The sequence below is a fragment of the Macaca mulatta genome, chromosome X (assembly GCF_049350105.2).
Source record: "Macaca mulatta isolate MMU2019108-1 chromosome X, T2T-MMU8v2.0, whole genome shotgun sequence".
Classification (NCBI taxonomy): domain Eukaryota; kingdom Metazoa; phylum Chordata; class Mammalia; order Primates; family Cercopithecidae; genus Macaca; species Macaca mulatta.
The window spans coordinates 36,024,531-36,046,147 of NC_133426.1; the positions used below are offsets into that span (position 1 = coordinate 36,024,531).

A 21,617-nucleotide genomic window follows, 5' to 3' on the forward strand; every position below is an offset into this window, starting at 1 on the left:
TATATAAGATGATAATGGATTTTTAAAAACTTGTATGAACCCATGCTACAAATATGCTACAGTGAATTTTTTAGAAATACATATGAAAATAAATTGTATCATTTTGTACTTACATCTTGTTGTAGACCCTAGATGATGTGTTACAGCATCACTGCATTCTTTTATTTCATAAGATTTGGAAACATTCAAACTATTTATTTGGGATGGCATACCATGCACTTAGATGCATAAAGTCTCATTTCTTTTTTAAAAATGTAACCCATTACCTTGTTTTCATTTCTTTATTTCATCATTCCTTTTATTGAAAAATATGCCACCAGTAGACCTGTAAATAAACTGAAATGTCTTTTAAGGACTTAAGTGTCCATCTGTATTCCCCTACATATTTAACGATCAGGCTGTTATGATTGTTAAATTAATTATGTGGCCTTCTTTTCTCCTCCCTAGGTTGATTCCATCCTGTAATTTGGAAATTCAATCAGTAGTTAATTTTGGCACATTGGTTGCCAATAGTAAAGTGTATTCTAAAGAGGTTACTATCAATAACCGTGGCAAAGCTCCAGGTAAATGCTTCCCGTCATATTTACTTACACTTTTAGAAGAGTTGATATTATTTGAAATGTATATCTTGTGTAATAGATTACCTAATTTAACTGAAAAAAGTCTATCATTTGAAATAGCTCAAAACCAAAGGTCCTTAATAGTATTACTGTAAAAGACTGATAGGCAGCAATTCAAAAAAAAAAAAAAAATAAACCTTTCTCCTTATAAGCCTGATTAATACAATCAGAAAATGACTGGTGATGTACCTCAGGATAGGAGGCAGGATAGTGTCAGAGAAGTTATACAGTTCAGAGACAGAATTAGAGCACAGTGCCTTATTAGTCATGTGATCTGGGGCAAGTATTTTTAAGGATTTTGACCTTGAGATTCCTCATTTATAAACTGGGACTGATAAAATGTACGATGGTGAATTATGTACATACTTTGAATTGTGGTATTTTACTTGGCTCATCATAGATGCTTAATAAATGTTTGTCTTCTTTCTCAATCATATTCAACTTTAAATTAACATCAAACTCCCTAGAAGGCTTTTCCTAATTTTTTTGTTGAAAGAATAAATGCTTCTCTCTTTTCAGATTGAATTATTTCCAGGGATTCTTACTGTGGCCTAAGAGTTTACATAAGGATGCATGTGTGTGTGTGTGTGTGTGTGTGTGTGCATGTGTGTGTGTGTACATTCATGTACACTTTAAACTGATAGCATACAGTAAGCATAGGATTGCTTATCCCTTCAGTCTCCTGATTCAGTGGCATGTGGGGCTGCAAGATTGCCATTTCTCCCAATCTAAAATGGGGACTAGCTCCAGACAGGGAGGGCATTTCTATCTGAGACTGTTTGTTGAATACATAAAGTAGGTCTTAAATCCAAGCCTCTTTTCCACTAACCGAGAGTGTTCTCTGGGGCCACCTGATTGAGCATTGGGAATTATGAAGACCAAGGCAGTCTGTCAGTTTACTGATTTCTTCTTAGGATACAAAGGAATAAAACTCATAACTGTTCCACATTGGATGTTACTCATCTCACTTTCCATGCTTTGGTTTTTAAATGAGTGCATGTCTGATGCCTGTGGGATTATAGAATATTAGGCTTGTTTGTAGCCTGACTCGAGTGTTAAGGAGGAAGTCTCTTATGGTAAGTGATATGGGCAATATGATTCTTTAGACTCTCTAGTTATATTTTAGAGCACTGATATTTAATTAAGGTATTTTTATTTGTATTATTTTACTTTCCAGAATTTCTTTTAACCGTTGTCTATTCAATAACCTTCAATGTTTTGATAGCAATAATATATTCCCTTTTTGTTCTAAAATCTCACCAAATTACAGTTTTATTTCATATGAAAGCTCTCTATAAGTAAAAAAAAATATGGTTTTACTTTTTATTGAATATTTAATATAATTTTACTCAATAAATTAGAATAAGTACAATTAAGCTGCGTACTGGAATACATAATGTTTTAGGAAAAATAATGCACAATGACTATTAGGATTTTGTTAGTATTTTATGTGTATATAGTATTTGTAATAACTTGGTTGGGTTTATTATAATTGAGTACTGTGAAATGTTAATGACTGTTACCTTACAAACTGAAACAAATTGTTATCAATGAATTACATTTTCTTAGTGTTGACTTTATCCCACATGCTTGGAGTCAAATCAGATTATTTTTTCTACTATTATCAAAATTGATAGTGTATATTACATTCAGAGTAGCTAGTGCCTATAAGGTGTCATAAAGTCCTTATTATCTACAAGCAAAATATATACATGTTCATGATAATAGCAATGTATGTTTATGAAGGAAAACATTTTGAAAATAGATTCAGCCATCAAAGTTGATTTTAACATTTTTCAAAAGCATTTTATATGCTGAATTTTTTGTAGGTTTAGAGTCAAAGTTCAAATGCTTACAAATTTGTATGTATACCTAATAGGATATTTAAAACTCAACACTTGGCAGATTTAACATTTGTACATCTTTGTTTTCTCTCTCTGGTGGTATCACTGCAGTTATAACCTTTGTTTTTATAGACTCACAAAGTTTATGTATGTAAAACTCCTTGATGATTTATTTTCATAGCCTCTTATGGAGTAAACATCCATGGATCTAGCCGTATGTTGTTGAATAACTTTTGTTTCCTCATCCTTTATAAAAATGGTTCCTAAGTTTACCCCTGACTGTACAAAGTAGTGCTTATCTTTTCTTTCTGAAGACATGTTCCATTCTTTATGGTGTCTCTAATGTTAGTACTTTGCAGGTTAATACATTCCATATTTACTTTTATGATTTTATGGTTTGATAATACCACTATTGTTTCTCAGCTTTTATCACTGAAGATTACAAAAAGAAATTATTAATTTAGCATGCCTTGAATTGAAATCATTTCCTCCTTAATGTGAGCATGCTTATTTATTTATTATTTTTTAAAATGTTTGTGGACACATGGTAGGTGTATATATTTATGGAGTACATGAGATGTTTTGATACGGGCATCCAATGTGAAATAAGTACATTATGGAGAATGTTGAGTAGACTTTTTCTACTACAGTATTATAACATAGAACAGTCTCTCAAATTCCTAAGTGAGAGCCTTACACATCGTTTCTGAGTTTGAACATCTACCTCAGAACTTATCATCCTTTAGGTTTATTTGGTCTACTTTGTCCAAAATATATGACTTTTCATTTGCTCTTAATGCCCACTCTGCCTTTTCCCCTAATTAGCAGCATCATTTCTCTACTTCATTGTCTAAAATATCCTGGAATCATCTGTAAGCCAGGAAATTTGTCAAATTGTACCAAACCCAGAAGTGGTCCTGGGGATCTTCCGTAGTAACTCACAAAAGCACCCCCTACTTATTCTCAGTGCATAATTCTTGTCTTCAATTTTTTTTTTGGAAACGGATGCCATGGGATCTCCATATATTCTTCATGCATAACATAACCCTAATTTATAGGATTATATATTTTAACATATTCATAATTTATTTGGTTTAGTGATTTCTTGGAGTTTCACTAAAGAACCATGAAGCTTTTAATGAAAGATGATTAAACCCAGAAGGAATCTGTTAAATCCATATGAGCATTCTGAAGAGTCTCTAAAAATTAGTCATTTGGAAACATGTGGAGCCTCATACATATTTGGTGTGTTTAGAACCAAGGGAATTTTTAAAAATCATAGGAAATAGCAATAGCCTTGGGTACATGACAATTGATTTTTAATAGCATTCTGTAGAACTACAGACTCTGGTTACCCTAGCTTGATCTTACAGATACTTTGAGGCAAAAATCTGCTTAACAGTTCCTAAAAATTTTTTCAAGGAGTATAGACAACGTAAGCATGTATACTGCACCACTCAGTGTCTAATTTGCTTCTCCAGAGAAGATAGAACAATCCAGATTCAAAAATCACACAGATTTGTGTGAGGGGCCCCTCATCTCAGCTATAGCTGTGGGCACCCTTATGTTTTATATGCTCCCACTAAGTCTTATCAGTGGGCGAGTCTATAGGTCTGTTTTACGTGGCTTATTGGCAAAAGTTGACATAGTTGGCTACTGCTACTTTCTTGGGAAAACAAAACAAAAGCAATTCAAAGCCCTTTGGCTTTTGTGACAACTTACTCTCTTATATAGAATACTAATTAATAACTCAGGTCCTGAAGTGAGGTTCAACAGGGCCCAAATCTTAGTTGCATCATTTACTATCTGGGAGGCCTTGGGTAAGGAATTTGCGCTTCCGAAACATCCATTGTCTGACTTACACATTAGAGATAAAGATAGTACCTTCCTCCTCTAATGGTGGTGATGATTAATAAAATGCTTAGCACACCCTCTGGCATATATAACTTTTCAGGAAATATTAGCTATTTATGTTATAGTTATGATTTTTCTGCCACCTCTCCCCTCTTCAATTCTCTTTCCTAGACTGGTGTTCCTTTTTGTTGTTTATTAAATGTGAATGTTTCCTAAGGTTTGCCATAGACTCATAGACTCTATTTCTTCAGTCAAGGTACTCTCCTTGGACCATCACTTCCTTTCCTTTTGTTTCACTGACTACTCCCAGATGTATACAGTCCTGTGGGTATCCTTCAGCTTTCTCAAACTTAACAGCTTCCCCCAATACTTCTTTTTTCTTTTTCAATGAATGTTACCACTATGTATTTGGACAGTTCAGAAACTTGGCAGAATTTTCAACACCTCTCTCTTTTTCACTTCCTACCTCCCTAGTCAATTAGTAAATCTTATCTGTTCACTTCATAATTAAGCCAGTAATCCTACTTTTCTCTGCCCAATGCCAATTTTTTACAAAAAGCCGTTATTTTCCCTTGCCAAATAACTACATTAACCTAAATTATTTTCCTGACGTTACTTCCTTTTTAGTTTATTTCCCACACATTAGCTAGTGCCATATCTGAGAAGAAATGAAAATTTGATCACAAATATTCCATTTGTAACATTCTCTTTTCTTTTTCCCTTTTCTTTTTTCTTTGACAGAGTCTCGCTGTGTCACCCAGGCTGGAGTGCAGTGGCATGATCTTGGCTCACTGCAACCTCCGACTCCCAGGTTCAAGCGATTCTCCTGCCTCAGCCTCCCCAGTAGCTGGGATTACAGGTGTGCGCCACCACGCCCAGCTAATTTTTGTATTTCCAGTAGAGATGGGGTTTCACTATGTTGACCTGGCTGGTCTCAAACTCCTGACCTCAAGTGATCCACCCACCTCAGTTTTCCAAAGTGCTGGGATTGCAATCATGAGCCACTGCACCTGGCCAACATTCTTTTATTCAGTAACTCTCTTCTCTTAGGATGATACTCTTGCTTCTGTTGTTACCAATTTAAAAAGCCAAACAAATGGTTTTTATATTAAAGTTAAATAAGACATAGTAATGTTGACATACCTGCAATTTAAACATATTTAGACAATTAAACAATATTCTTTCGTATTTTGTGTTGCTTCTGAATAAGTTTTTGAAATATTCACTTAAACTCTTTTGTCAAATTATGTCTAAGTGGTTACAATATGGGAAACTTTTTCACTGACTCAGCCTTAACTAAATTTATATACCTTTTCTTTTCTTACAGAATGGAGTCAATAATACCTATTTATTTGAAATGGATATAATTTTATATATTTTTTATTTATTTTATGATAGAAAAGTAACTTCAAATATTATGTTATTAGCACATCTATGAAATGATTGATAATTTTGTTACTTTGCATTTTCAAATATTGTCTTTTTAATATTTTCGTTACTTTTTTTGTGCTAACATTTTATTTTCCTAAATTAAATGAATACATTTGGAAAATATCATCAGATGTGATTTAAGACTGGTGAATTCAGAATTTGCAAAGCTGTTTATTTTGGCACCATGCTCATTTGTGTTATAATGATAATAAAGGGACTAGTGATTGGCTGCTTCTATTTGTTGGCCATACTTTTTAAGTACTGCTTAGTGCTAAGCAGTGTGTGGGGCGCTGCGACCACAGACATGAAAAAGAGATTGTATCTGATTTCAAGGACCGCATGCTCTAATGTAGGCACAAAACATTACCATAAATTATGAACCATTTCTGCTTTCAGAATAAGAATCTTTGTACCTTCCTTCTCATATGCCATTTGATTTCAGAAACCAATCCCCTTTGTGCACTGGATAAATTCATCTCCTAGGGAATGATAATAACTATAAGTATTAGCCTGTGGTCAGAAATATCCAAGTGAAAATCTCATCTTCATTAGTTAGTTACTAACTGTAGTAGTTATTGCTATATAACAAACCACCCTAAAATATCTTCAAACAGCAGTTATTTTGTAATTGGTCATGTGGTCATGTGTATGCAGACTGATTGGAACTTGACTGATCTAGGCTGGGCTCATTTGGGTGCTCTGCTTCAAGCTCAGGCAACTGGGCCCGTTCTATTTCTCACTGCAGGTCTGTGGGTCAGCTGGGTGGCTCTGCTCCACATTTGCTCATTCTAGGGCACGTGCCAAAAGGACAGCAGTTACTGAGGAGAAACACTTCCCAAAGTCAAGGGGCTTGATCATGTAATTTGCTTTGGCTAATAACATGTGGGTGTAATTGACAGCATGTCAGTTCCAACCTAGATGCGCTTCTACCATGGGAAGTAGGAAGTGTTTCTCCTGAGTAATTGCTGTCCTTTTGGCCCATGCCCTAGAATGAGCAAATGTGGAGCAGAGTCACCCAACTGATCCACAGACCTGCAGTGAGAAACTCTGGAACAATAGGGCAAAGATACAAATGTGGAAAAAGGTGAAGAATTGTGGTCAACAAGCTAATCTACCACAGTAATTGTGTGACTTTGAACAAGTCATTCATCATTTCAAAGCTTCTGTTTTGCTTCTTGTAAAATGGAGGTGATGATTGAAAATATTATATCATAGATTATTTATGGAAATTAAATAACCTATGCAGAGCTCTTAACATAAGTGTCTGAACGTAGTAAACAGATAATTTTAACTATTGGTGAGAGTTGAGTTCTAACAACAGGATCATATTTGTTGGGTGACCTCAGAGATTGGACTTACAATTAAAGCTTTAATTCTTGGTACACTGTAGACCATCTGCTCCAGGGGTATTCAATCTTTTGGCTTTCCTGAGCTACACTGGATGAATAACAGTTGTTTTGGGCCACACATCAAATACACTAACACTAACAATAGTTGATGAGCTTAAAATATCTCAAAAAAATCTCATAATGTTGTAAGAAAGTTTATGAATTTATGTTGGGCTGCATTCAAAGCCGTCCTGGGCTGCATGTGGCCCATGGACCATGGGTTAGGCAAACTTGATCTACTCTGTGAAGTATGTTGGTCCCCTACTGAGAGTGTGCATGCAACACTGTAAGCGTCCAGATATAAACCAACTGCTCTTATTCCCTACAGGCATATTTAAGACAGAATACTGTGGCCAATTACCCATCCTCATTTCTCCAACTAGTGGTATTGTGGATGCTAAGTCATCAGTGGTTATTAAAGTAGATTTCTGTGCAGACCACCCAAGAATTGTAGATGAAGAGGCAATGTGAGTATATAGTGTGGTTCTAAAAATTCTAATACGAATCTCAATGCTTTCCCGTTTGACCCTTCAGATGTGACTTTGGTTGTATGTTAGCTCCTTTGTTCTTTCATTCAGCATTGTTCATTGAGTCTCTACTATTTGCCAAGCAGTAGGCTTTTAAGAAATGGGAAGAACTAGAGGATGGCATATGGGTACACATAACAGGATCTTCTATTTTGAATTTCATTGAGGTGAGAGAGTGGACCAAGGAAGGGCTCCACTAACAAGGTGATAGTTGAATCAAATACTTATTGGTGAGTAGTAATTAGCCAGGCAAAGAGCAGTGATGTGATTTGGGGTGTGTATATGTGTATGTGTGTGTGTGTGTGTGTGTGTGTGTGTGTAGGGGTGGTGGGAGTTAGTGATGGGAGTAGCATAGAGGAGGGATTTCAGGCAGAGCAAGTAACATACTGGAAATCCTAGAGGCAAAAAGACAGTATTGCACACCAAGGGATCTTTGGCAATGTAGAATTAAAAAGATGGAGGTGGGGAGTGGCAGGAGACAAGACCAGAAAAACTGAATGGAATGGTCTAGTTTGAAGGGCTTTGTAGTCCAGCATTTTTGTGCGGTATATCTTAATTCATTGGTAGAATGTGCAATCAATATAATGGACCATCACCAGTATTTTTAACAAACAACTTAAAAATATCAGAATGCATCTGCGCTGTGTGTGTGTGTGTGTGTGTGTGTGTGTGTGTGTGTGTGTTTCGGCATTGGAATGTAAAATACATTTTTTTACTGAAGATCACAGTCATAAATATGTGATAAAGAGGTGTGAGCCCTTATAGGAGCTTGGGTTTTATTGTGAAGGCTATGAAGCCTTAGGGGGGTTTTAAGATGAGAGTGTCACGATTAGTTTGTATTTTAGAAAGATCATGCTAGTGGCAGTGTGCAAAACAGACCAGGGAGTACAAATGTGTAACGAGAAGCTTGACTAGAAATTACAGTAAAGCAAGAGGACAATGACAAAGGTCTGAGGTAAGGTCAACTGAGAAGACGGACAGAAGTGTGCAAATTGGAGATAGGCTATGGAGGTAGATTTGACTGGATTTGGTGACTGATTGTAGCAAAGGAAGATAAAAGATGGAACAGGGTTATGGGAGAAGATCTTAAATTCAGTTTTGATATGTTGGAATGGTTTTACTTCTCGGATTCCTGGTAGAGCTGGCTGGGGCTTATTACATTATCTTGAGTCCCAGAAAGAAATTTGATTTAGATGTACAAATTGAGTGTTCCTTACTCAAAATACTTGAGATCAGAAGTGTTTTAGATTTCAATTTTGTTTGGATTTTGGAATATTTGCATTATACTTACTAGTTTAGTATCCCTAATCTAAAAATCTGAAATCCGACATGCTCCAATAAGGATTTCCTTTGAGTTTTATATCAGCATTCAAAAAGTTTGGGATTTTGGAGCATTATGGATTTCATATTAGGAATACTCAGCCTGTATAGGGTTGAAGATCATCAGTGTATAAGTGGTAGACGAAACAGAAGTGTTGAGAATAAATTTGAGAAGGAGAGTAGAGTGAGAAAGAGTAAGAGAAAAAAAAACACTACTATTCATATTAACTATTCATCAAGTTTAAAAAAGGTCCCAGTCTTAGAAGTGTGAGAAGGTGGGGCCTGAGTGAGTTAAAAGAAAACCTTGAAATTATGGTATCAAGGAAGCTAAGGGAGGAGCAATTCAATGCCCAACGTTATAGGATATAGCATAAGATAAGGGCATAGGTGATAGTTGTGGAGCAGTCAGTTATCTGTAGTATCTGATGGGCCTAAAGTGAAAGATTGCATTTATGCCAGAGAGGGATAAAAATGAAAGAGCAATTCCCAAAGAGAATTGAAATTCATCTGAGAAGGGAAGTTTAATGGGGAAATATTTATTTCAGCAAAGAAGTGGGATTTTTGTTTTGTTTTGGTTTTGAGATGGGATCTCTTTCTGTCACCCTGATTAGAATGCAGTGGTGTAATCATGGCTCACTGCAGCAGCGACCTCCCAGGCTCCAGCAATTCCCCTACCTCAGCCTCCAGAGTAGCTGGACCTAAAGGTGTGTGCCACCATGCCTGGCTATTTAAATTTGTTGTTATTGTTGTTGTTGATGTAGAGATAGGGTCTCACTGTGTTGCCTAGGCTTGTCTCGAGCTCCTGGACTCAAGCAATCCTCCCTCCTTGACTGCTCACAGTGCTAGGATTACAGGTGTGAGATCACACCTAGCCAGCAGTGGGTTTTACTGAGATATGTTAGATTGTAAGGAATTGAGGTGTAAGGATGGGGATAAGATTAGCTGTTGGACTTGGGAGATGAGAAGAATTAGAAAATAGTTTCAGAATTTGAGAGCTAGAGGTAACCATACAAATCATTTAAATAATGGGCAATATGAATATGCCATTGAGTTTTTTCGGAGATCAATTCATGAGATTGTTTTACAACTTTCTTGTTTCCTGAAGACTGTAGATTAGGCTGCACATATACCATTCCATTTTGTAGATGCAGATATACAGAAGAACCTGATAACCTCTGGTATGCACGTGAAAGGAATTACTCTTAGGCTACTGAGTTTTAATTATAATGTGATTCTATAAAGTTTCTGTTTATTGAAATGTGTAGGAGAAAAACAGTGTATAGAATTCTAATTAAAATATGTATGTATGTGCTTATTTTATTATCCTGTAGAGTGATTTTGCAAGGTCAACCTGAGATGCTCTTGAGTATCAAAGCTCATGTGGTTGAGCAGATTATTGAATTATTAAACGTGAGTAGAGACAGAAGGCTGGAATGCATACATTTTGGTCCTGTTTTCTTCGGATCATCAAAAATTAAACATGCACGTATACACAATAATAGCCCAGAGCCCATAAATTGGGTGGCCATAATACAAGATGATGCCGTGGGAGAAGAAGTGGTAAGTAAATGGTGCGTTGGGGATATCAGGTATTATGATTTAAAAGAGATTGTGTTAAATCTACTAATAACCAACAAGCTTTTTAATTATTCAAAATATCTTTTAACATGGGAAGATAGATTTGATTTCGTGTGTATCCAATGGCAACCTCAAAAAATTCAGAAATTAAGCTAACATTTATACTAATGTATATCTGAAGTAAACCAGGCAAGTGCTTCTTATAGATCAGTGGCTAATTGAAAGTATTTCTGTTCTCATCAATTTTTAAATCTTTTTTCAAATTTTATGATGTGCCTTGGTCAAATTTATGTGTAAATGTTACTTTAAAGATAGATATTTGTTATTTCCTAGATTCTGGAATTTCAATAATTATTTTGTAACCTCCTCAAAAACTTTTTTTGTGTTTTGCGTTAATACTCTTTTATATCTGAGTTTACATTACAGGGTACAGATATTCGACAAAGAACAGATATTGCTTTAAATAATCTCACCTACATAAGAAAAATAAAGAACATAGATACTACTACCATTATCTCCTGTCTTCCTAATGAAGGGACTTTACAACCTTATCAAAAGACTGTAATTACATTTTGTTTCACCCCAAAGTAAGCAAAAATTAATTTCATTGTAATGTTAAGTATTAATGGAATGTATATTAACCACACTTTAATCAGATTCAGTTTAATACTATAATAGTAAAACTTGCCAGAAGGCACAAATCAGATTTTTCTTGTCATAATTCTAGATGTTTCTAACATGGTTAGTAATATTTCTAATAATTCTAAATATGGTTCTAAATACTTGATGTAAAGTTAAAAATCTCCCCAGACCTTGTGGAAATGGGGTGGTGGAAGTGCAAGTTTTGAGTTGTTTTGGAGTGTGGCCCCAAATTGTTTGTGCAGTCAAGACCTTGTTGTCCCCAAGAATAGTCAGGTGTGTGCAGCATGTTGTAGGCCCCTCTAAAGATGATGCAATGCTTCTGGTAGGGCAGAATTATTGCTGACTCTCCTAAGTATTAAACCTATAGTACCTTCCAGGGATCAGTCAAACTTGCTTGCTGAAATTCATACAGACTTTTAGTGTACATTTTTCATAATTCCATGAACTATGTTTTGTTATTAAATTTGAAGAACATGCTGTTTTAAATATATAATAGCAATTTCAGTGACACCTTGATAGGTTGTAATATGTGTGAACTGATTCAATTGCAAGAATATTTTCCCTTATTTGTGAGAGGGTAATGTTTAATGTACTTCTTTTTTGTGGAACAGGGTTGCCTGTGGAAGATTGAGCTTACTTTAATTTAAAGAGGTTAATAAATCAAGTAATTGTTCTATATCTAAATCCACAATTGCCTTATTAATGATACTTTCATACAAGTAGTTTCTTTGGTGAATCTATAAGATTCTGTTTAATACACAGTCTTTGAAATGTCAAATATTCTATTCTCTTTCATGGCAGCATATTAACTTGAGAGTCTAGCATAGAATTATAGGTGTATATGTATGATTTGAAGTCTTAGTTAAATGTGTTCTGACCACACTATTTGTATTCATATTTAATATTACGTGTCAGTCTTTTGTAAATGTAGTTGAGTTTGCACTGCTAGAGAGTTGACCTCTAGGTAAGGCAGGTAAAAGTAGCCATTGAGCAGAGCTATGACATAAACCATCTCTGCCTTTGCTCCTATTTCCCTTCTTCCTAGTCTTCCTTTCCTTTTCTCCTCGAACAAAATTTAACTGTTAGCAAATCTTGTTCTCCAAATTACTTGTCCACAACAAGAGCCTGGCTGGCAATATGCACTTAGTACACTGGGGAAGACAAATTTGTAACAAATGTTTTTTATTATGCCCAAGAGTAAGATGGACTATTGTAAAGAATTAATCAGAGTCCTTAGTTAGAGATGAATTTTGCCTGGAAAGAAAATTCTTTGCAGAGAAAGTGGCATTTGAGCTAGACCTTGATGACTTGGTATATTTAAATTACTCTTGTCTTTGACGATGTTGGCACGAATTCATTTTTTCTGAGCTTTATACTCTGTAGCCTTCTTTTGGCAAATCTCTCTGTGCAGTAAATTTGGATAATGGATCACGGTTGTATTTTCATTCCTTAACATTGATTTGCTTGCATAGATTTAAAGGTTGGATTGATATTCCCTCTTACAAGGTTATAAAGTGTATCACCTTTGCTTTAAAAATAACTCATTGTGATTTTTTTACAGGCTAATGGCTGATGGTAAAAAGGATATTGGACCTTCATACAGGCAGGACTATGCTCTCTTTTTGAGATTTGAGTCCGTAGGAAGTAAAGATGGATTTTTGAGAGATGATGACTATAAAACCATCAAAAGTAAGTGTGAAATTAACAAAATTATCAAATGCGTAGTCATTTAAATTGTTTAAAAATTTGAACATCAATATCTATAGAGACAATCTAATAAAATATATAATTATTGAATAAAACAAAGCAAACATATTCAAGAGACTTTAAAGTGTCATCTGTGGCATGTTATGAAGTCAACTTCACAATCATTTACATAATAATTTTCCAGGTTAGAAGTTAGATTACTTTATAATTTTAAAATGATGTTAGATAAACATGATGATCTAGAGTTTAAGGAATAAGAAAAAAAACACCCTGATTTCTTTTCTATGTATGCCTAGGTTTTTTTCTCAGGGATTGGTATGGGGACAAATGACCCATTCCATCTCTATTAATCCTTCAGCTCTCTTAGAACTAAAAATAGGAACGGTCAAAAACAAGATCTAGAGATCTAGTTAGTAGGGTATAGGACAGTGTTGTTGGATATTGATAATTGCACATGTTTTGCAGGCCACATGTCAAGATGCCTTATATGTTTTATATTCTCAGGTTATATTAGGTTGGTTATAGTGAGGAAAAAAATGGAATGGGATTTGGCGTTCAGCTTAGCAAGACAGATCAAAGAGAAAATAGAGAATTTGGAAGGTTATGAATCAAATCCAGGAAAGTGAGCTATACCAAGGAGGGATTAGGTCACCATCCTGGATATTTATGCAAATCAAGTATGTCAGTGTAAGTGATATTGAGCAGGATTTAACTATATTCCTTGGGCATAAATGGATTGTTCTGTTACTATTTATATTGTGTTTTGTGATATTGAGCTATGTCTGCTGATCCTAGACAGCAATGGAAATTCCACATTTGTACAAAGTTTACAGGTTAATCCAGTTTTGAATAGCCAGGGATGGAGTTACTAGGTTTGCCTTAAAGGTAATTTAGAGTCTAAGATTGGCTACTAAGAGCGTAAGTGAAAAAATACAAACTCTTTTTCTTCGGTTCTAGTTACACTGCTGTCTCTCTGCAAAATTGTTCTTCTGTTATCATCTTTCTAGTTTCCCAAAAACTTCGTGTTTATATTTTTGCCCAGCTTCTATTCCGTTGTCCATTATTCTAATTCCTGTTTTTCATGTGCACTTATATCTGTTGGTCTGTCTCCCACAGTGACTGAGTGAAAAGCCTCTAATTCTATGAAATTCAACTTTCAGCTTATATTGGGTCCACACATGGGAAGCTGATTGTGTTGGAGTAAGACACACAACCTTGTTGAGGGGTTTCACTTTGTATCTATAATCACTAATCCCAAGTGAGTTCTTTAAGCTGTTTGACATTCCTATTGCATTCGCCCATTCATTCACTCTTACACAATCTGAGATGAATATCACACACCTTTTATTCTCTCCTCAAGATTCCACTCTTTCCTCCTTCATCTTCACTCATAAGCTTGAACATAGAGTGGCCTAGTAGACATTTCCGTAAGAATATCTACTAGGTATCTCAACTTAACATGTCCCAAGTAGAACTCCTGATTTTTTCATAGCCGGCTCCTCCTTCAGTCTCTTGTTTCAAGAAATGTCAATTCCATCATTTCTGTTCCTAAGGCAAAAAACTTAGAGTCGTCCTTTATCACTTCTTCATTTCCCTATTCTGTGTCCAATGTATCAGCAAATCTTCTTAAGTCTACCCTCAGGAAGGGGAACATCACACACCGGGGCCTGTTGTGGGGTGGGAGGAGCGGGGAGAGATAGCATTAGGAGATATACCTAATGTAAATGACGAGTTAATGGGTGCAGCACACCAACATGGCACATGTACACATATGTAACAAACCTGCACGTTGTGCACACGTACTCTAGAACTTAAAGTTTAATAAAAAAGAAAAAATATATATATATATCCAAAATCTGACAATTTTCACCATTTTTCTACTCTTCGCCTCCAGCCATTGGTTCTTTAAAGATGTTTGAACATGACAGACAAGTTCCTGCCTTAGCGTATTTGTTCTGTCTGCCTGGAATAAACTTTTCCTAGATTTTTACATATTTTTTTCCAGACTCCCTTTATATCTTGGCTCTCCCTATCGGAGAGGCCTTTTTGGACATCTCTACATAAAACAGAATCTCCAAGACCTTGTGCTCTGTCTCAACCTGTCTTACCTTTACCCATAATACTTATCTTCTATGAAATGCTGTGTAAACATATTTGGTTGATTATCGTTATTTGATTGATTATCATTAATGTCACCTCACTAGAATGTAAAGTCCGTAACAGCAGGAATGTTGTCTCTTTTATTCACTCCTGTATCCACAAGGCATGACACAGAGAAGACAATCAATAATTGTGTTGAATGAAAAGACTGAATGAGCTACCTAATTCGCATACGTCTTTCAGACAACAAATAAACTAAGCAAATATATTCTGGCTTCCCCAAACACTTTATGTTCAACAGCTATTATTGCTTTTACAGGTGAACGATTTCAGAAAATGGAACTAGCACTGACAGGCACAGGACTTCCTGTTTTACTACAGTTTGATCCAGGACCAGTTCTTAATTTTAAACCTTGTTTCATGGGTGAACGTTCAGAAATTCAGTGTATCATAAAAAATCAATGTGAATTACTTCCTCTGACGTACCACTTTGAAAAAACTGCAAATTTTAAAATTGATCCTGAAAAGGGCGAGATTAATGAAGGGGGTATGGTGGTAAGATAATTTTTCTTTGCTTTTACATGGCAGCTAACATTTTAAGGTATGCTAAAATGCTATGCAGATGATTAGAAACAACATGTGTTCTACCAGTGTTTATAAATTGTTTCTCTTCTGTGGCCTAGTTATGAAGATTTTTGTGTTGGTACTCATACAGAATCCATAATGATTTAAGTGCCTGTCATGTGCCAGCGAAAGCATTTGGCACTAGGGAATTTAAAGAAATGCAAAACACAGTTACTTCCTCTAAAATATTAGACATATACACAGGTAGGTATGGCTTAAGGAGAATATAAAATATCTTAAAGTGGTAACAACGTGATATAGAAACTCAAATAACAGAATGTTTACTTCTAACCAGATAGAAAGGTCTTCATAGGAGAGTAATGTATGAGCCAGACATTGAAGGTTGAGTAGAATTTTGAAATTTGAAACTGGTGATATGTACTAGGCCTAGAACTTGTACTGCTGGTACAAAGCAGGAAAAGAGAACACGAAGGCATACCTGTGAGCCCTAGGTCAGCTTCTGGTTGTCAGGAGCTGTTTTTCTTTTAATTGCTGCACAAATAACTCTTTCCCATATCCTCTAAACCATGGGTTAAAAGACGATGGTCCACAGGTCAAATATGGCCTGATGCCTGTTTTGGTAATTAGTGTTTTTGGAATATAGCCATTCTTATTTGTTCACCTGTTGTCTAAGGCTATTTTCATACAAAAAGACAGAGTTGGCCGGGCGCGGTGGCTCACACCTGTAATCCCAGTCCTTTGGAGGCCGAGGCAGGTGGATCACAAGGTCAAGAGATCGAGGCCAACCTGGCCAACACGGTGAAACCCCGTCTCTACTAAAAATATGAAAATTAGCTGGGCGTGGTGGTGTGTGCCTCTAGTCCCAGATACTCAGGAGGCTGAGGCAGGAGAATCGCTTGAACCCAGGAGGCGGAGGTTGCAGTGAGCTGAGATCACACCACTGCACTCCAGCACTCCAGTCTCATAACAGAGCGAGACTCCGTCTCCAAAAAAAAAAAAAAAAAAAAAGACAGACTTGAGTGGTTGTGAGAAGACTTATGCCCCATGAAACCTAAAGCATTCACTCTCTGGCAATTTACAGAAAAAGTTTGCTGAACCCTGCCTTAAATACAGCAAACATGAATGCTTTCAGTTTCTCCTCAGTTTCTTATGTTATCATCTTTCTTCCACCGCAGTGATGCAGTTCATAAAGTTATCGAAGGAAGCTTTCTCCCAATTGCAATTAAGAACTATTGTATGCATGTTTATATACATGCAGCTCCTATTTATATCTCTTACTGCTTCATTAGTATGACTCTCTTTCTCCAAATTTGGATAGATGTTATCAGTTTTCATAGAATAGCAACAAATGTTAACCACTTTATACTAAACGTTTTCTTTTTAACTGCTTCCTAGATTTCCTGTAGTCCAAGTCTCTTAAACCTACCGACTCAATTATTTTTCTCCAGTAACATATGCATCTTTCAAAACTTACCTAATAGCTAACTCCCCAATATTATTTTTAACCCTCTACATGTATGAATTTTTCCAACACTAATAATTTTCAAATTAGTAAAAATGTGAATGTAAGAAGTATAGTAGACACTGGAGAACTGTGGCCTGCACAGACTGGTCAAATGGCCTTTGACTATTTAGAAGTGTGATCAGATTATTCTTTTTAAATCACAACTTTATTGATATGTAATTTACATACTGTAAAATTCACACATTATAGTATACAATTCAGTGATCTTAATATGTTCAGGGAGTACACACATTAGCACTAATTCCACAACGTTCTCTTCACCCCAAAAAGAAACCCCATGTCCATTAACAGTCATTCCCCTTCTCCTCATTCATCAGCCTCTGGCAAGTATTAATCTATTCTCTGTCAGTTGGTTTTCCAGTTTGGGTCATTTTCTCTAAATATTATGTTTATATAAGGCATTTTGTGTATGGTTTATTTCATTTAGCATAATATTTTCAAGGTTCATGCACATTGTAATATGTATTAATGCTTCATTTTTATAGCCAAATTATATTTTTTGTATGGATATACCACCTTTTGTTTATCCGGTCATCAACTGAGGGACATTTGGGTGGTTTCCACTTTTTGGCTATAATGAATAATGCTGCTATAAACATTCACGTGCAACGTTTTGTGTGGACAGATTTCTTAATATTGTTGAAATACACCGAAGAGTGGAATTGTTGGGGTCATATGAAAACTCTATGTTGAACTTTTGAAGAAACTGTCATACTATTTTCCAAAGTGACTGTACCATTTTATATTCCCACCAGCAATCAATGAACATTCCAATTTACCCATACCCTCCACCACACTTGTTAATGTACTTCTTTTTTTTATTATAGCCATCCCAATGGGTACAAAGTGGCATGTCCTTATGGTTTTCATTTAAATGTCCCCAGTAACTAATGATGACAAATATATTTTCATGTACTTATTGTCCATTTGTATATTTTCTTTGGAGAAATATTTATGCATATCTATGATAGGCAGAATAATGACCCCCTAAAATATCTCTATCCCGATCCCTAGAAATTATGAACATGTGATGTTCTATGGCAAAGCAGAATTCAGGTTTCACTTGAAATTAAGACTTTTAATCAACCCACCTTAAAATAGGAAAATTAACCTGGATTATCCAGGTGAACCCTATATACTCTCAGGTTCCTTAAAAGTGGAAATGGAGGACAGAAAATATATCAGTGTCAAAGTGATGGAAGACTTTACTGTCCATTGATTTCTGGCTGTGAAGGTGGAAGGGGGTGGGGTGCATAAGTTGAGGAATGGGGTGGCTTCTGGAATCTGGAAAAGGCAAGAAAGCAGATTCTGTGCTAGAGCTTCCAGAAATAAACAATCCTGCTGACACCTTGATTTTCATCCTGTGTTAGGCTTCTGACAAGTGTAAGATAAGAAATTGGAGTTATTTTAGTCAACAAGTGTTTTGGTAATTTTTTATTGCCAAAATAGAAAACTAATAGAATATATTTTACTATTTTTTAATTGGGCTGTCTTTTTGTTATGGAATTGCAAGAGTTCTTTGTATATTCTCAATATAAGTCCTTTGACAGATACAGAAATCACAAATATTGTATTCCATCCTGTGAATTGTCTTCCCACTTTCTTGATAGTTACCTTTGAAGGATAAAAGTAATACTTTTGATTAAGTTCAATTTATCTATTTTTTTCTTTTGTCTCTTGTGCATTTAGTATTGTATCTAAGTAGTCATATACTGTCTGAGGTCATTAAGTTTTGTTCCCATGTTTTTCTGTAAGAATTTTAGCTCAAACTTTTAAATCTATTTGTTGGCCGGGTGCGGTGGTTCACGCCTGTAATCCCAGCACTTTGGGAGGCCGAGGCGGGCGGATCACTCTTTGGATTTTTGTAAGCCTTTAGGTAATCTTCAAATATCGGAAAGGACTACATTTTGACAATTTTTATTGCCAGTGTTCTCTTTCCTTTTCTGGAGAAGTAGGTTTTTGGAAGTCCTTAATCCACCATTCTGAATTTGCTTTGGTACTATGTTTACTTTTTCTTAAATAATTTTCCAGTAATGAACATTTCAAAAGTTTGTCAATGCGGTATATTTCTGAAGTACTTTCATATTACCATTATGAACTAGCTTTCCTTGAAATTTTATTAACTATTTTTTTTTTAGATTTGCTTTTAACATTTTTCCTACCAATTTATTATTGGTTACTTTTCATCCTTTTTTTTTAGGATGTGATGTGTTCATTTGTTCCACATCAACTTGGAGTCTTCAAAGTGAAGCAGAAGATAGAGATTATTGGTTTAGTGGCAGAAAAAGATTTGCAGTCTTTATCGATAAAACCTTTCTATCACATGTATTTAAATTTCAACAGCATCTGCAAAGCTTCGACCAAGAAAGTTGTGATGAAATTTGATGCTGGTATGCTATTGTGTAATGCCCATCTGGCTTTGTTGTTATTGTTGTTAATATTATTTTAATATACTAATTGCTTATTACACATGCACATATATGTGAAGGAAGTGCTGTTAGCATTTCCCAATGACCGAACTGCAACTATCAGGTCTAAAGACATATATATATAATATATATAACATATATATTGCATATGTATTATGTATGCAATTATATTACATATGTAATATATATGTAATGTTTACATGTTACATATGAATATATTACATATATACATATATTACATATACATATATAACATATACATATTTTATATATATTATATATTATATATGTATTACATACATTATATATTATATATTATTTATGTACTATATAATATATGATATGTATGTTATATGTATTGCATATATGTATGTTATATATGTATTATATGATATATGTATTACATATATAACATATGTAACACATATATAACATACATATCATATATAACATATATGTATTACATATGTTATATATCATGTATTACATATATAATATATAATTACATATAGAATATATTACATATAATATATATTTTATATAATATAGTATATATAATATATGTAATATATAATATGTAATACATATATAATATAACATATGTAATATATATATAATATGATCTGACCCAGGGGTTCTCATCTTTTAACATGCATCAAAATCACCTAAAAGCCCTGTTAAAACACATATCAATGCCTTGCATCCCGGCAATGATTATTAAGCTTGTCCTTGTTATGGCTCAAAGACTCATACATTTACAATGTTCCCAGTAGATGCTGACACTGCCATTACTGCCATTCTGAGGACTGTGCTTTGAATAGCACCAGTTTATTGATGTATACAGTTTATTTAATATTTTCATGGTTTTTATATTTTATTATTCTTAGTTTTGTTGTTGAGGCAGTTTATAATATCAACTGTTTTTGACTATTCCACGGATTTGTTGCTACTGTTTTATCTAATTCCTCATTATCTTTTATATGTTGAACCATATGAAGTTGCTGATATTCACCTGTTTTGGACCAACAAAAAATTGAGTTTCATATGGGTCAACCTAAATCCTTCAAGTTATCATATTTTATATTTTTATATATGCATTTTTATTATTCATTTTATTATTTTGCTAAATTGTGTGTAGGTCTTTTTCTTATTAATGATTTGTATTTTCCAAATGTGTTTAGGAGTTGAGCATTTAAGTTAGAATCAATTATCTAGTGTATTAATTAATTCATGGTTATTGTTTTTAAAGTTGAAATTAAAAATACCATTTATAAACTTATATTCAATTCTATAAAAGGTATGTTGCCTTTGATCCGTAATCCCACGGGAAATTTTGTGGGCAAAGACTTGGCAAAACGCAAGAATTATGCACCTGTTGCAATGCTTCAATCAGCCACGACACGCACTCACAATCATCGCTCATGTGAAGAGCCGGTGAAGGATGTGCTGTTAGCCTTTCCCAATGACCGAGCTGCAACTATCAGGTCTAAAGACCATGATAAACATTTCAGGTAACATGAAATATTAAAACCCTGAAATTTGGAATAGCATAATGGACAACATGACATGTAGAGTCATCATCATCAGATGATGATGATGATCAGGATCATCATCAGATCCTGCTGTTTAACACTAATGATAGCAATAATAATCATAATAATGATAAAACTGCAATTATCTTTTCCTTTTTTTTTTTTTTTTTTTTTTTTACATGGAGTGAGATGGTTGTTGAATGCCACTGTGTTTGTTTTAGGTTAGAACCTCTTTTCACCTCAATATGTACTTGCCAGGAAGTGAATGGTATATAAAATGTTCTTAAAATATGCTATTGACAAGTATAGAAGAATAATATAAATAATCATCTTTGGAAATGTAACAGGTCCTTAGAGTAGTAATGTTTATTAAGTATGGTTGAAAGCTTGAGTTTATTTAAGCTAAAAAATAAAATAAAATTGTGTAAAACAATCATGGTTATCATCATCATCATTATCATCTTTGTTTGACCCCTTCCAAGGCACATTTTTTTTTTTTTTTTCTGCCTGCTTGTATACTACTAGTAAATTATCC

At 34.7% G+C, this 21,617-nt stretch overlaps 1 protein-coding gene across 1 annotated transcript in view; it reads left to right on the top strand.

Moving 5' to 3' along the window:
• The window catches only part of CFAP47 (cilia and flagella associated protein 47), a 427,534-nt gene that overhangs the window by 17,802 nt on the left and 388,115 nt on the right, over nt 1-21,617 (top strand). The window contains exons 3-10 of the mRNA XM_015127166.3: nt 448-563; nt 7,466-7,604; nt 10,316-10,544; nt 10,989-11,149; nt 12,766-12,893; nt 15,331-15,566; nt 19,322-19,511; nt 20,848-21,061. Coding sequence (XP_014982652.3) covers nt 448-563; nt 7,466-7,604; nt 10,316-10,544; nt 10,989-11,149; nt 12,766-12,893; nt 15,331-15,566; nt 19,322-19,511; nt 20,848-21,061 — 1,413 coding nt within the window. The remainder of the gene's footprint in view (nt 1-447; nt 564-7,465; nt 7,605-10,315; nt 10,545-10,988; nt 11,150-12,765; nt 12,894-15,330; nt 15,567-19,321; nt 19,512-20,847; nt 21,062-21,617) is intronic.